The 15,178-nt window shown below is 39.0% G+C and overlaps 1 protein-coding gene across 1 annotated transcript in view; it reads right to left on the reverse strand.

The window, feature by feature from the left end:
- c16h11orf16 (chromosome 16 C11orf16 homolog) overlaps nt 1-15,178 on the reverse strand; it is a 40,687-nt gene that overhangs the window by 4,618 nt on the left and 20,891 nt on the right. The window contains exons 6-9 of the mRNA XM_043705854.1: nt 13,806-14,495; nt 9,628-9,821; nt 7,910-8,082; nt 5,821-6,070 (exon numbers count right to left, since the gene is read on the reverse strand). Coding sequence (XP_043561789.1) covers nt 5,821-6,070; nt 7,910-8,082; nt 9,628-9,821; nt 13,806-14,495 — 1,307 coding nt within the window. The remainder of the gene's footprint in view (nt 1-5,820; nt 6,071-7,909; nt 8,083-9,627; nt 9,822-13,805; nt 14,496-15,178) is intronic.

Here is a 15,178-nt window from a genome sequence, read left to right on the forward strand (position 1 = left end):
GAGCAAATCTACATCCAGTATTTTGCTTTATTGAAGGGTTCATATACACCAGGACACAGAGCAATAAATGACATTTGTTAGCAAGGAGAGAGAATGCATAAAGAAAGAACGTTTACACGCAAAAGAATTACATCAACGATTTTCAATACGTATGAATATTTTAAAGCCTGATTGTTCTTTTTGAATATTTTCTCTGTCTTATCAGTTACTCACAATAGGAACTAGTTGGAGATACTAAGAGCTGGACTGCAGCTACTAATGTGGGTAGCTGACCTTAGGAAATTCTCCTACTTGGAAGACCAGAAATAGTTTAAAGAGCACCCATGCTTTGCTCCAGATAAGTCACGGCATGAAAGTCAGGTATACCAACCGCCGTAGCAGGTCATAGGTGGCCAAAGGGATAGGTGAGTGCCAAGGTTGCTGGTTAGAATACCCACCTTGGGAGTTTGTCTCGGTTGCTTTCAAAACTGTTAGGTCCTCCAGCCCTCACCTCTTGCATCCCCAATCCCCCTCCCTGCCAATACATGCTCCATCTATGCTTACTCCATACTACCAATGTTACTTCCGTAGTAACTCACCAGTAATCATCATGTGCAGATGTCATAGGTCATGTGGAGATTCTAACAATCTAATACAACTTTCACTTCCAAACAGTTGATGCTGAAGAAACTCCTATTCATTAAACCCATTGAAAGATAATGATTCCTTCAAGTGTTCAATCTGTTACTTCTTTAATACCTTTTGTCAAACTATCAATAAAATTGTGAACTCTCCTCCCTTTGCTGAAATAGTTGCTTTTGCAATTCTCAGCCTAACATGCATAATGACCTCCGTTGTAATAGTACACCTTGGGGAAATGTAGAAAAAGCATTGTAATATCAGAATCAGATTCTTAGAACTTTTCCTAACTGACACTTTAAGGTCTGCAAATAAAAACAGTCCAGTTAAGGGTGTTTGTTTAACTCTAAATGACAAATTCAGCCTTTTTCTCGTGTTTAAATGGCTATGGATTTAAAAATACCTCTGATCATGACACTTAAATAGACTTTATCCGCCCTACCAGAACTTCTGCATTGCTGCATAAATTTGTGACTGCCACACTGTAGAATAAGACCATTGGAATACAGCACTATTTTAAATGATGCTGCTGAGTTTGGGTTTTTTGTTCCACCCAAAGCAAAAGTAGGATTATTTAGAAATGGGGTGGGATTTCTGAACCTGGGTCCCACCCTTCATTTTGACAGGTCTCCAGAACTGGCCAAACTCCAGAAAAATCAGATCGTAACTTCTCAACTCTGGTCAACTCAACTCCAAATCCAGCCAATATTTATAGAATTAAAGTCCTTGCTATTTATGGATAAACCTAAGCTCATCCAAAACTTTGTGTTCACTATCCTAACTCACAACAAAGCCCATTCACTTATCAGTCTCCATGCTCCCTGACTCTCAAATCTTTAATGCCATTGAATCTCCATCCATCATATTCCTGGTGGTTACTATTAGGCAGAAACTTAAACAGACCAACCGCATAAACACTGACTACAAGAAGTGGTCAGAAACTAGGAATTCTGAATTCAGTAATCCAGCTCCTGGATTACCAAAGCTAGTTCACCATAAATAGATGTAAATCAGTCAACCATCATTGCAGCACCAACAATGCTTATGCAACCTAATATCATATAGAACAATGGAACTCATTCAGTCACCACCCCACCCACATTTGCTCCCTCCACCAAGGTGTATACCATCTACAAGATGCAGTTCAGCAAATCACCAAGGTTTCTTTTACAGCACCTGACAAACCTATAACCATTAACATGTTAAAGGACAGGGCAGTTTATGGATGAAACAATTACTTTTATGTCCCCCTCTAATTCACGTACCATGTGACCTGGAGCTATAACACCAGTTCTTTAATGTGGCTGTGTCAAAACCCTGGAAAGGCCTTTCAAACAGCACTGTGCGTGTACCTACATCATATAGACTGGATCAATTTAAGAACACAATCCAGAAGATTAAGATGAAGGGGATCAACGGTGACTTGGCCGCATAGATTCAGAATTGTCTTCCCCATAGAAAGCAGAGGATAGTGGTGGAATGGTGTATTTTCTGGCTGGAGGTCCATGACTTGTGGCATTCTGCTGGGATCTGTACTAGGACCTCTACTGTTTGTTATACACATATAAATAATGAAAATGTAGATGGGTAGGTTAGTGAGTTTGCAGATGACACAAAGATTTGTGGAGTTCTAGGTAGTGTAGAAGGTTGTCAAATGATGCAGCGAGATGTAGATCAGTTGCAGATATGGGCAGAAAAATAGCAGATGGAATTTAATTGGGTAAGTGTGAGATACTGCACTTTGGGAGATCAAATGTTAAGGAAAAGTATACAGTTAATGGCAGGACCCTGAACAGCATTGATGTACAGAGGGTTCTTGGAGTTCAAGTCCACAGCTCCATGAAAGTAGCCACACAAGTAGGTAGGTTAGTAAAGAAGGCATATAGCTGGCTTACCTTTATTGGTCAGGGAACTGAGTACAAGAGTCAGGATGCCATGTTGCAACTATATAAGACGTTGGTTAGGCCACACGTAAAGAGTATTGCATTCAATTCTGGTTGCCACATTATAGGAAGGATGTGGAGGCTTTGGAGAGGGGGCAGAAAAGCTTACTAGGATGCTGCCTGGATTAGAGGGTATGAACTATAAGGAGAGGCTGGAAAAACTTAGGTTGTTTTCTCTGGAGCAGCAGAGGCTGAGGAGAGACTTGATATAAGTTTATAAAATTATGAGATGCATAGGTGTCTGGAACGCGCTGCCAGGGGTGGTGGTGGAGGCAGATACAATAGGGATGTTTAAGGGACTTAAATGCATGAGCGCATGAATAAGCAAGGAATGGAGGGATATGGATCAAGGGCAGGCAGAAGGGATTGGTTTAATTTGGTAGCATGTTCAGCACAACATTGTGGGCTGAAGAACCTGTTCCTGTTCTGTACAAACCTATGTTGTATGAGACAGTTCACCACCACCTTATCAGGAGTTTCCTTATCAGGAATAGGCAACAAATTCTAGGTTTGCCAGTGAAGCTCATATTGCATGAATGAATAATAGCAAAACAGTTGCAACTAAAATAAAACTGATGAAAATTTCTGACTTCTGAGCTCATAATGAGGAGAGGTCATCAATGAAGCAAAGAAAAATGGTTAGGCTTAGGATACTGCCGTAAAAACCTCTTGCAGCAGTGACATGGGGTTGCAACGGTTGGCCATCACCAACAACCACAACCATCTTCCTATGAGTTTCCCATCTGATTGAATGGATTTCAATTTTACTTACTCCTTAGACTTACATGAATCAAATGGGGCCAGGCTTCCCTGTGGTTACTCAGGTTTTGCCTCAGGGAATTCAGTTCCTTTGTCCAGATTTGGACCACAGTTGGAATGAAGTTGGGCAGAGTAGCCTGGGTAGAGTTCAAACTGAGCATCAATAACAGGTTACTGGTGAGAAAGTACCACTTGACTGCATCATCAATTATCGTTTTCCATTATTTCACTGATGATTGAGAAAAGACTGATGAGACAGATTGAATTTGCCTTGACAATTCTGAATCTATGCGGCCAAGTCACCGTTGATGTTTTGTGAACAACATGCAGTCATAGAGATGTACAGCATGGAAACAGACTGTTCGGTCCAACTAGTCCATACCAACCAGATATCCTAAACTAATCTAGTCCCACCTCCCAAACCCTTCCTATTCATATACCCATTCAAACGCCTTTTAAAATGTTGCAATTGTACCAGCCTCCACCACTTCCTCTGGCAGCTCATTCCATACCTGCACCACTCTGCGTGAAAACGTTGCCCCTTAGATCCCTTTTATATCTTTCCCCTCTCATCCTAAACCTATGCCCTCTAATTCTGGACTCCCCCACCCCAGAGAAAAGACTTTGTCTATTTATCCTATCCATGCCCTTCATGATTTTGTAAACCTCTACAAGGTCACCCCTCAACCTCCGATGCTCCAGGGAAAACAGCCCAGCCTGCTCAGCCTCTCCCTATAGCTCAAATCCTCCAACCCTGGCAACATCCTTGTAAATCTTTTCTGAACCCTTTCAAGTTTCACAACATCTTTCCGATAGGAAGGAGACCAGAATTGCACGCAATATTCAAACAGTGGCCTAATGAATGTCCTGTACAGCTGCAACATGACCTCCCAACTCCTGTACTAAACCTATGCCCTCGAGTTCTGGACTCCCCCACCCCAGGGAAAAGACTTTGTCTATTTATCCTATCCATGCCCCTCATGATTTTATAAACCTCTATGAGGTCATCCCTCAGCCTTCGATGCTCGAGGGAAAACAGCCCAGCCTATTCAGCCTCTATCTATAGCTCAAATCCTCCAATCCTGGCAACATCCTTGTAAATCTATTCTGAACCTTTTCAAGTTTCACAACATCCTTCTGATAGAAATGAGACCAGAATTGCACGCTCTTCCACATTGCTGGGTTGATACCAATGCTGTCCTTATGCTGAAGGAACTTAGCTAGAAGCACAGTTTGATATAAAGTACATGTCTATAGTACGATAGTCTAAATATTGTTGGAGGCCATACACTTTACACTTGCCAGTGCATTCAGCTGTTTCAAAGTCTCAACTACAGACAGTACCTTCAACAATGCAGCACTTCAACTCTATATCTAAGTATCTACCTAGTTTCTAAGCTAAAATCAATGACAAATGTTTGGAATTTCCAATGTAGAAAACCAAAAGAAAAAAAATCCATATTACACAGTCCTCAACGTGGTACATTGCAACCACAATCTATAGCATTATATCCCTCCTCCCCAAACTAATGAAAAGCTCTAAGTAATGAGGAGAGATTCGAAATGTCAGGAGGAGATTAATAGAAGATCTAAGGATCTTCATATTCTTCTAAGATTTCTTCATAATGAAGAGAGGTTTTGATTGAGGTATAAGGGAGGTGCATGGTTCAATAACCAAGAATCATGATTCAAATTAATTGGAAAAAAATTGTTAGAGGGAAATAGAATTAATATTTTCATTCAGACAGGCCTTGGAATATAGAACACTCTGCAAAGTTAGCGGTAGCTGATCCCATAAATAATTTGAAAAAAGCACTGGACATGTACTTGAGATTAAGGAATTTATAGAATTACAATCAAAATGTAGGGATGTAGAACTAAACATAACTGTTCTCTTTAAGAGCTAGGACAGTTATGATGGGATAAACGATCTCCTTCTAAACTGTAAATTTCTATGATTCCTACAAAGTCATGGTACTGTTGATTGTCTGGAAAGTTATGACTCTTAGTGTAGAAAATATAATCAAACATGGCTGAAGTGTGGTTCTATGGTAGTTCTCAGTGTTGGACTCCCTCTGGGTCCGAATATCATGGATTTGGATCGCACTACCGCTTGAGCTCAAAATCTTTGCTGATTGTGAAATATTGAGGAGTGTTACACTATTGGTTGTGCTGCTCTTTGTGAGGATATAAAACTGAGGTCATGTTTGATCTCTTAGTTGGGTATATATTAATGACCCAATGTACTTATTGAAAAAAAGCAAGACAGGTTTGGTGATTTGGTGAACATTTATCTATCAATTAACACCAGTAAAATAGTTTAATAGATTGCTGTGCGTATCTCATTATGTATTGTCTGTTGTAATCCTTACCATGTCTGTTGTAATCCTTACCAGTGACCATATTTCAATAAGTATATGATCTGCTATGAAGCTATAGAAATAGTTCATTCTTTCTAAGGGGTTCACTTTCCAAAGAAATAGTTTCCTCAGTAATTTACCTGCTGTTGGGTTTCTTTCATCTCTTCTGCTTTCACTTTTTCTGCCTCTGTCATATTCCTACTTGCTGTCACTTGCTGGTGATATGCCAATCTGCGAGCTTCTTTCTCCTGGTCCTCTGAGGCTATTGACTGAATCCTGGTTTGAATCGTCTGCTGCAAATGCTGTTTTGCTCTGTTTGTTTCTTCCAGCTTGTGCTCACATTCTGCGACCTGTTTGAAATTATTCTCCAGACGTTGAATCACGTTCTTCCTAAAAGAGAATTCTGAAGCAAGTCAGTATCATGTTGAAAGATTGTGATAATAAGTGTAACAGCTGAAAAGAAAAGGTAGTCACATTTTACTATTGAATTGTCTGCATTGTGTAAACCTATGACAAAAGTTTGCTACTCTCAATATAGTTGATCAGACAGCATCTGAGAAGCAGCAGAATCGATGTTTTGGGCAGAAGCCCTTCATTCCTGATGAAGGGCTTATGCCCGAAACATCGATTCTCTTGCTCCTCAAATGCTACCTGATCTGCTGCGCTTTTCCAGCACTACACTCTGGACTCTGATCTCCAGCATCTGCAGTCCTTACTTTCTCCTACTCTCAATATAGGCACCATAGTGTGAGTTAGAAATTTGTAATGCGGGTCCCTTCCTATTGATGAAATAATCAAATGTATAGTATGTTAGGTATTGGGCCACAGCTTCAGAGAGTTGGATTTCAATTCAATCCAGACTAATGAGATGAAAATCTTACTGTTAGGACTCCAGATACAATACATAAATGAAACTCTCGTAGGTACGAAATCATATGAGACAATATGTCATAACTATACGGAGAAAGGCCAGACCATCTGGTTTGGAACGTATAAATATTCACACTGATTCACTTCATTCTGAAACTGGGACACCATTAGAATTTTCTTCTTCTTAAGCTGTCCCTCAGGACCATCTCTCAAGATGACTTTCTTTCTCCGCAATATTGTGGATCCTGATGTTACTAAATAGTTCAATGGATGTTACTAAATAGTTCAATACTGAATCCACAAACCCTGCCTTGGGTGGTGCTTTAAGAGGCTGGTGGGTGCGATTCTGAGGGTTTTGCCCAGTCCTTTCAATGTTGACACTTGATGCCCATCTAGGCCTATTAGAAACACTCATTATTGGCTCAGGTTTGGCAATTGCAATGATGTTGAAACTGCCACTGTGCAGCTTCAGCCCTCTTCTAAAATCAACCATTCTAGAGTTAAACATGGAAATCTAAAAGTTGTTGTCAGTGACTCTAATCTTCTCGATAGCTGCTGAGACAGGCCCAGATTGCAATCAGTAGGAAATAAGAATGATCTACACCTGAGCCTCATTATAGACGTGGCCCAAACATGGAAAAAACTGTTGAATCCCAGACACCAAGATTGACAGTGACTACCTTTGACACTGAAGGATATTATAAAATTGGGGAAGGCTCAGAAAAGATTTATCAGGGCGTTGCTGAGACTGGAGGGTTTGAGTTACCTGATTCAGCACCCCATCCACTATATTAAACATCATCCAAGAGCAGCAGTATATTTGATTTACAAGATAAACTGAGCAGATTACCAAACTTTCTAAACTACTGTCAAGAAAGGTAACAGCAGAAGAAGGATGGCAACACCACCATTTACAAGCTCTTCTCCTAGTGACACACAATCTTGACTTGGAACTAACACTTGAACTTTCCTGTTCCCTGGAGGTGGCAACAAATGAGCAAAAGGCAGAGGAAGCTCAACCAATTATTTACTCTTGTCACCACCTCACCATTACATTCTGGGTAAGAAGATCAATTGGGGATTGTTATGACCTGTCAACAATTATAGTTATATAATTAGACCATTAAATGGCCTGTAATGGGCCAATTACATAAAGAAGGAGATGGGGTGATTTACAGAGGCAGCCCAATTGCCTCAGATTGACCCCAGATTGGGATAATTGAAGCACTCTCAACACAGCAGGCATGTTGCAATGGATTGCCGATGAGGACAGTAGCCATTTTTCTGACATGCTGGCAAGGCAAATAATCAAGTGGTGGTGAATTGAGGCCCTTAAGTGGCCAATTATTCACAGCTTACCTGCGTTGTTCTTGAACACGTTGATACTTGTCTTGATTTTGATTTTCCCTTTCTCTCTCCCACTGACGCATTTGTAGTTTTTTCTTTCTTGACCTTTGAACAGCTTCCCGATCTTGGCAGTCACGTGATAACTGATTCTCTCCTAGACGCTCCTGAACTGGTGGAGGCTGGACCTGGTCATTGATATTAAAAATGACACTTCCATCAACATAAATATTTTTGCCAGTCAAATTATTCATCGGAAATTGCTGGTACGTGGTTATATAGTTAGTACACATCTTTCTGTCCAGTGACTTCAATGTATTTGCCAAGAAATTAAAACCAGATGCAAATGGCTTGTTGTTCTTCACTTCTAGTCTTATGGTTAGATTGCTGGAGATTTATGGATTATTAAAGCTGACTGGTTCTAAGAATTATGTTTGCATATTTAATCTAGTGCTCAATGGAAACCAATGTATATCATAACATTACAAAGTTAAAAATCACACAACACCAGGTTATAGTCCAACCGGTTTAATTGGAAGCACACTAGCTTTCGGAGCGACGCTCCTTCATCAGATGAAGGAGCGTCGCTCCGAAAGCTAGTGTGCTTCCAATTAAACCTGTTGGACTATAACCTGGTGTTGTGTGATTTTTAACTTTGTACACCCCAGTCCAACACCGGCATCTCCAAATCATGATAACATTACAAGTAAGTGACAACCAAAGGAAATGACATGATAGATGAAAATATTAAAATTGCTCCTTAGGATGTTCTTTCCTGAAATTGATTTTCCCCAACTGGGGAAACAAAGCACAGTCTGGGTGACTGCTTCACAGAACATGTTCTTTCTGCAAAAAAGACTCTAAGCCTCCAGTTCTCTGCCACCTCAACACACCACTGTGTTCTGTGGCCAACACCTCTTTTTCAGGCTTGCTACTACAAAGATCAGTGCAAGCTGGAAAATCAGCAGCTCATTTTCTGCTTGGGAACCCTACAGCCTTCTGGAATTAATTTCAAATTCGACAATTTTAGGTCTAGAGCACGTTTACCCATGCTTTTCCCCACCCCCACACACCAGGCCTTGGCATCACATGGGCTGCTACCACACACCACCCATTGTTAGCCACTGTTAGTCCCCCTTAGCAAATATTCATCCCCTCAGACTGACCTATAAACATTTCTTTGTCTGTCCACCTGTTTTTCTCTCTCTTCGGGCTCTATCCCCAACTATTGTATACTTGGTCCCCCCTCCTCATTTTCTGTATAAAAACCATCCATTTCCTAGCTACCATCAGTTTTGAAGAAGGATCACTGGACTCAACTCTGATTTCTTTCCACATAGATGCTGCCAGATCTGCTTAGAGTTTCCAGCAATTTGTGACTTAATTTCAGATTTCCAGCATCTGTAATTCTTTCTCTTTTTTTGTCTGGATTATCTCACAGTTGGAGAAGAGTGCAAGACAATATCATGTATTCAGTCAGGAGATGGCTTTCCATCCTTTCAGCAGAGAAAGATAGGAAGTGAGGGAGATTTGTGGGATGGAACAGCTGCAAACAAAGGCAATACAAATGGAAGACATTCCTCATATACGCAGCAACATTTAAGCAAAATACAAATCATGCTTCAGTTCAAAGCTCTAAATTTTTAAGGGAATTCATGAAGTATTTATAACATAAAACATAACGGTGGGGTGAAATTTCTCACAATTTTGGAGATCAATCATTTGAGGTTTACCGTAGAAGATGATGTGATTTCATGATCTTGATGTGATAGAACCTGTTTTACTGTGATTCTATTCTGAGAAGGTGTATGATCAATATTTTCAAACATGGCTCCACAATTTGTAGGTCCAACGTTCTGCAGCTCTGTGGTAGGATTCAGCTGACTGGAGTTAGAAACATTCTTTAATGGGCTTGAAGGAGATGTTCCTGCAAGAGGAAATGGTTTATTCTGTACAGTGGTAAAGGTTCCAAGGGAGGCAAATGTCACTGTTAGTTGGATGTGAAAAAATGTCATTTCCCTTCCCTGGCACTACCAATTGTCAACAACTACTTCACTTGGGCATCCCTAATGTTTCAGCTGAGATTGAAAACACATTCTGTGCACTAAGAGGCATTTGCAGAGATATATTAAAATTTCAAGATGAATGATAAAATTCAAAATGTATACAATCCAGAATTAAAATATTTTATACAGTGCTTGCATTTATATTATATATCAATGCACTGTTTAAATTTTAGTGTACAGTAATTAATAATTGTTATAAGTGATTCCAAACAGCAGTGATTCCAAACCAACTCTTCCAACAAATAGAGTCATAGAGCCATAGAGATGTACAGCATGGAAACAGACCCTTTGGTCCAACTCGTCCATGCCGACCAGATATCCCAACCCAATTTAGTCCCACCTGCCAGCACTTGGCCATTATCCGTCTAAACCCTTCCTATTCATATAACCATCCAGATACCTTTTAAATGTTGGAATTGTGCTAGCTTCCACCACTTCCTCCGGCAGCTCATTCCATACACGTACCACCCACTGCATGAAAAAGTTGCCCCTTGGATCCCTTTTAAGTTTTTCCCCTCTCACCCTAAACCTATGCCCTCTAGTTCTGGACTCCTCCAACCCAGGGAAAAGATCTTGTCAATTTACCCCATCCATACCCCTCATTACATTATTGACTAGCAAATACATAACGTGCACATTTTGCTATTTGATGCTATTTGTTGCAAGGTAAAACACTAGTCATAACTGGGGAATCCCCTGCTCTTCAAGTAGTACAATGCTACTATTTATATTCACCCATACAAGGGCTGGTCACTAGGTTCAAGGTATCATTTAGAACCAAAATTCTATTAATTTCCCCAATATTCCATTGGAGTGGTTAGCTATGAGCTCAAATGTTTCAGGTCTTTTTTTAAAAAAGCAACAGGTTTCACATAACAAATCAAATATCAGAACATACAATGCATGCATTTGGTAATGTATCATTATTGCTGTTTATGCATAAACATACATTACATAGTGTGGACTGTTTTTACAGTATGTTCTGTGTCTTTTTGTAGTAACAAACACTGGCACTATTACAGTACCAGGCACATGTTATTTATTTTCAGATCAGGTTCTATGTCTATATTATTGTTACTCACTCTGTCTCTTGTATTTTGTGAGCTCCTATCAACACATATACAAAGCAATGCTGGACACAGTTCGAGGGTCAAGATTAGAACAAATGCTTCACACAAAATCATAATATATAAAGCTCCATGAAAAACAGATTAACTCTTTTGGAAAACAGTGGACACATAGAGGTAGCTTGGTAATAATTGAAGAAGATATCAAAGATGTTGATAGTAAGTACAAAAACATAGAGTTATAGAGATGTACAGCATGGAAACAGACCCTTCAGTCCAACCCGTCCATGCCGACCAGATATCCCAACCCAATCTATTCCCACCTGCTAATAATTACCACAGAGAATATGATAATTGTAGTGCTTTAGAGACCCAAGGGATGTCATTTGAGTAATGCAATGTGTTTTTAATCATGGCTGAATATTAGGTTGATACACTGGAGTTTTATTTCAATTAATTTGGACCAGGCCATATTTCATATAATTTCTTTGCCATTTTAAACAGTTATTTAACTGTCTTAGTGTGAATGAAGAATGATCCTGTAACAGTACAAAATATAAAGGAATGGCCTCTGTATGCTTTAAAATTCTGATACCTCTTTGTGCTAATTTGTCTGCTATTCTAATCCTTTAATGAACGAATAATTTTATTTTGCGGGCAACAAGTGTATTTAAAATATTACCTACTAGATAACATTTTTTCCGTTCAGTCCAATGCTTTCAGAAATAAAACTACAAGCTGAATCACAGTGAACATGGCTTTGCAAATTTCAGAACATATATTCACAGCAGGTAACTGATCTGTGCATCAATCAAAACCTTTGTTCTTTCTTGTGTGATGGAAGTTCATAACATACGGTTATCATTTGGGAACTAGGATTTGAAAGTGAAGAACAACATGGGTTGAAGAGAGAAAATCTTAGAATAAATGAAGAAATGAGAACTAATAGCTCAGAGAATGGAAAGATATTTCATTTCATTTGAATTGATAGCTGGGAAGATGAAGTGTCCAAAAGATGTGACCTTTTAAACCTAAATGTAAAGGATGAAAGTAGAGAATTTGAGGCTGATATCTTTAGCTTATCCTTTTCAAAATAAATGTAACAGACGTATCCTGAATTGAGAGAATTGTACCAAGCAACCAATTCAGAAACTGAATCAGAACCAATAGCTGGGTGTTATTAATTAAAAGATGAAGTGTTAGTAAAGAAGGGAGACTACCCCAAATACCAGCCAATGAGGAATGGGCAGTAGTTCATCATGTGCTAGTCCCATCTGAGTATGCTGAACAAACTGTGAAAACTAGAGCAATTAAAAAGGCCAAAGCTCCAAATTATGTTGTGGGAGACAAGTTGTTCACTGATAATTAAAAAGGAACTTAACGAATAATGTAACAAGCAATCTGGGCAGGAGAGGAAATCAGTGAGTGTTTCATGTTAATATGTTAAAACAACACTGTTACAGGGAGGACAGTCAGATTAGAGGTGTGATAACAGTAGTGAAAGAAATGGGAAGTGAAATAAAAGCAGCAGAATAAATCAAGAATAAACCAGAAATTGAAAAGTCAAACGTAGACCTTCCAGTAATTAAATTGGATAATGCAGAGATGCATAAAAGTTAGACGGAATATTATGTTGTCTCCCAGTAACATTGAAGTAACTTACAAAAGCTATTATGGACTGATAAATTGATTTGTGTCAACAGGCCAAGAAAAATAACTGGCAATACATTAAGGGCATTGATTACCCACATAAAATGACATCCTTCAACTCAACTCTGAATGTATCTCAAATGAGGGGAGGAATTAAGTTTATGATGAATAATGACATTATTGATATGAGTCACAGTAGCTGGAACACACCTTTTATAAGGTGCTGAAACCAGATGGATCACAAAGATTGTGTATCAATTATCACAAAGTCAACATGGTAACAAAGGTGGATTGATATCTGATTCCATGATTGCAAGATTGTATTGCGGGAATTAGACAATTGTGATTCGATACAAAAAAAACTTCTAAAACGGTCATTATCAAGTTCCAGTGACTGATACAGCCAAATAAATATAAACTTTTGTAACACTAGATGAATTTTATCAATGTTGAATTATGCCAATTCTAATAAAAAGTGTACCTGCATTTTTTCAATGATTAACCAGTAGTGTGACCAAAGGAATTCTAAGAATCGTGTTGCTTAGATTCACCATTTGGTTGTGTTCAGCCAAACTAGGTAGAACATTTACATCACTATAACAAACATTTTGATCAGTTAAAGAAAGCCAATTTGGTCATAAGTTTGGCTTACTTGCGAAATTGCCAAAGATAGAGCAACTTACTTAGGCAACACTGGGGCCAAGTCTCTATTGTACCAAGAGGAGTAAAGATAAAGGTGAACCTCAATTTTCTTATACACAAGGCAAAATGTTAAATTCTGTGCTATATTGGCATGAGTAGATTTTATTGTAAGTTCATTGTGAGTTTCAGCACTGTATTGGCCCCCTTGACAAACTTGTTAAAGAAAAGCTACATTTGCTGACACCATACAGCATGTGTTTACTTTGTGCAATAAATCTATTCTTTTGCAGCTTCATGTGGCTTTGTTTAATTATTCATCATGGTAACTAATATAAAACTTCTAATTTGTCAAGCCTGCAACTTTGTGATCTGTTTTGTTCAGGAGCACATTTAACTGGATTCATAATAATTGGACTTTTTATATTTCATTGTTGTATTTTCAGTGGACAATTGGCAGAATATCCATTTATAATAGAAGCACTTTACCTGGTTTCTTTCGATGTGGCTCTTGGTGGGTCTGACTCCAGTACTTCCATTCTGGCTTGCCTTCTGCTTGGGCCCTTGGCTTCTCCAACAGTTTAATATCTGTATTCACTGCCCTATCTTCCAAAGTAGGCTTGCTGACAATTGACTCTGGGCTGTCATCATAACTTTCAGATGATGATGAAGAAGATGAAGAAAGTAGGTTTTCATCAGGATATTTAGTTTTGTAAGTGTCTAATTCCTGAAGCTGTGAAGTAACTTTCTTGTCCAACTCCTCCATGTCAATTGCTGTCGGGTTGGTAGATCTTGGACTCACAGGCCACCATCCTATGGGAGAAATCATTTGTGGAAAACAGTAACAGATGGGATGAGATGGCAAACCATGGAAGCCACAATAAAACCCACGGCAGAAATTATTATATGGGTCGAGGTCAGGGAGAACTGAATACCAAGACTTGGTGTATGTTGGATCAAAGTGACTTGGGTGAACTAGCACAGTCTGAGGCTGAAGTGAACAAACGTCATTGCAGGAACTCAATTTTTCACAATGAAGCTCTCTGGCTGATAGAGGAGTAAACAGTTCTTGCTGCACTCTTTCATACAAAGCAGATGGAATCCACATTGCCACATTTTTGGAAACTTTGACTGTTTTTCCATTCCAGAATTTAATGGAGAGATCATCATCTTCCATTACTGTGTAATTAAAAAGGGCAAAAAGTTTAATTCTGGAAGTATAGTTTTAACATTAAAATATTTCACTTATTGTACTACCAAAAGGATAATCTACCTCATCAAGTTATATCATTCAGTCTGGTTATCAATAGTTAGTTAATTTAATCATATTCCAAAACTTCAAATATACAAAACAGCTTTGAAGTTGTGGTTACATTGAAAGTAAAAATTTTCTATAACTCTGAAATAGCCCAAAAATCTAAAACTTGCATGGTAAAGTAACTGAAAAGTTGAATAAAGTAAGTATCATATCAAGTAAATATATTAAAGAAAATGATACAGTACGGAATAGCAAGCACCAGATTAAAGTATCACTACAGAGATCTATGGGAAGTGGAACAATATTTTCTTAAAATTCACAGAGGTGTTCATAATTGTAAGGTCACAGAGTCATGGAGTCATTGTGATGTACAGCAAGGAAACAGACGCTTCGGTCCAAGTTGTCCATGCTGATCAGATATCCCAACCCAATCTAGTCCCACCTGCCAGCACCCAGCCCACATCCCTCCAAACCCTTCCTATTCATATACCCATCCTGATGCCTTTTAAATGTTGCACCTGTACTAGCCTCCACCACTTCCGCTCGCAGCTCATTCCATACACATACCACCCTCTGTGTGAAAAAGTTGCCCCTATGGTCTCCT

Source organism: Chiloscyllium plagiosum, chromosome 16 (assembly GCF_004010195.1).
Source record: "Chiloscyllium plagiosum isolate BGI_BamShark_2017 chromosome 16, ASM401019v2, whole genome shotgun sequence".
In the NCBI taxonomy this organism is placed as follows: Eukaryota; Metazoa; Chordata; class Chondrichthyes; order Orectolobiformes; family Hemiscylliidae; genus Chiloscyllium; species Chiloscyllium plagiosum.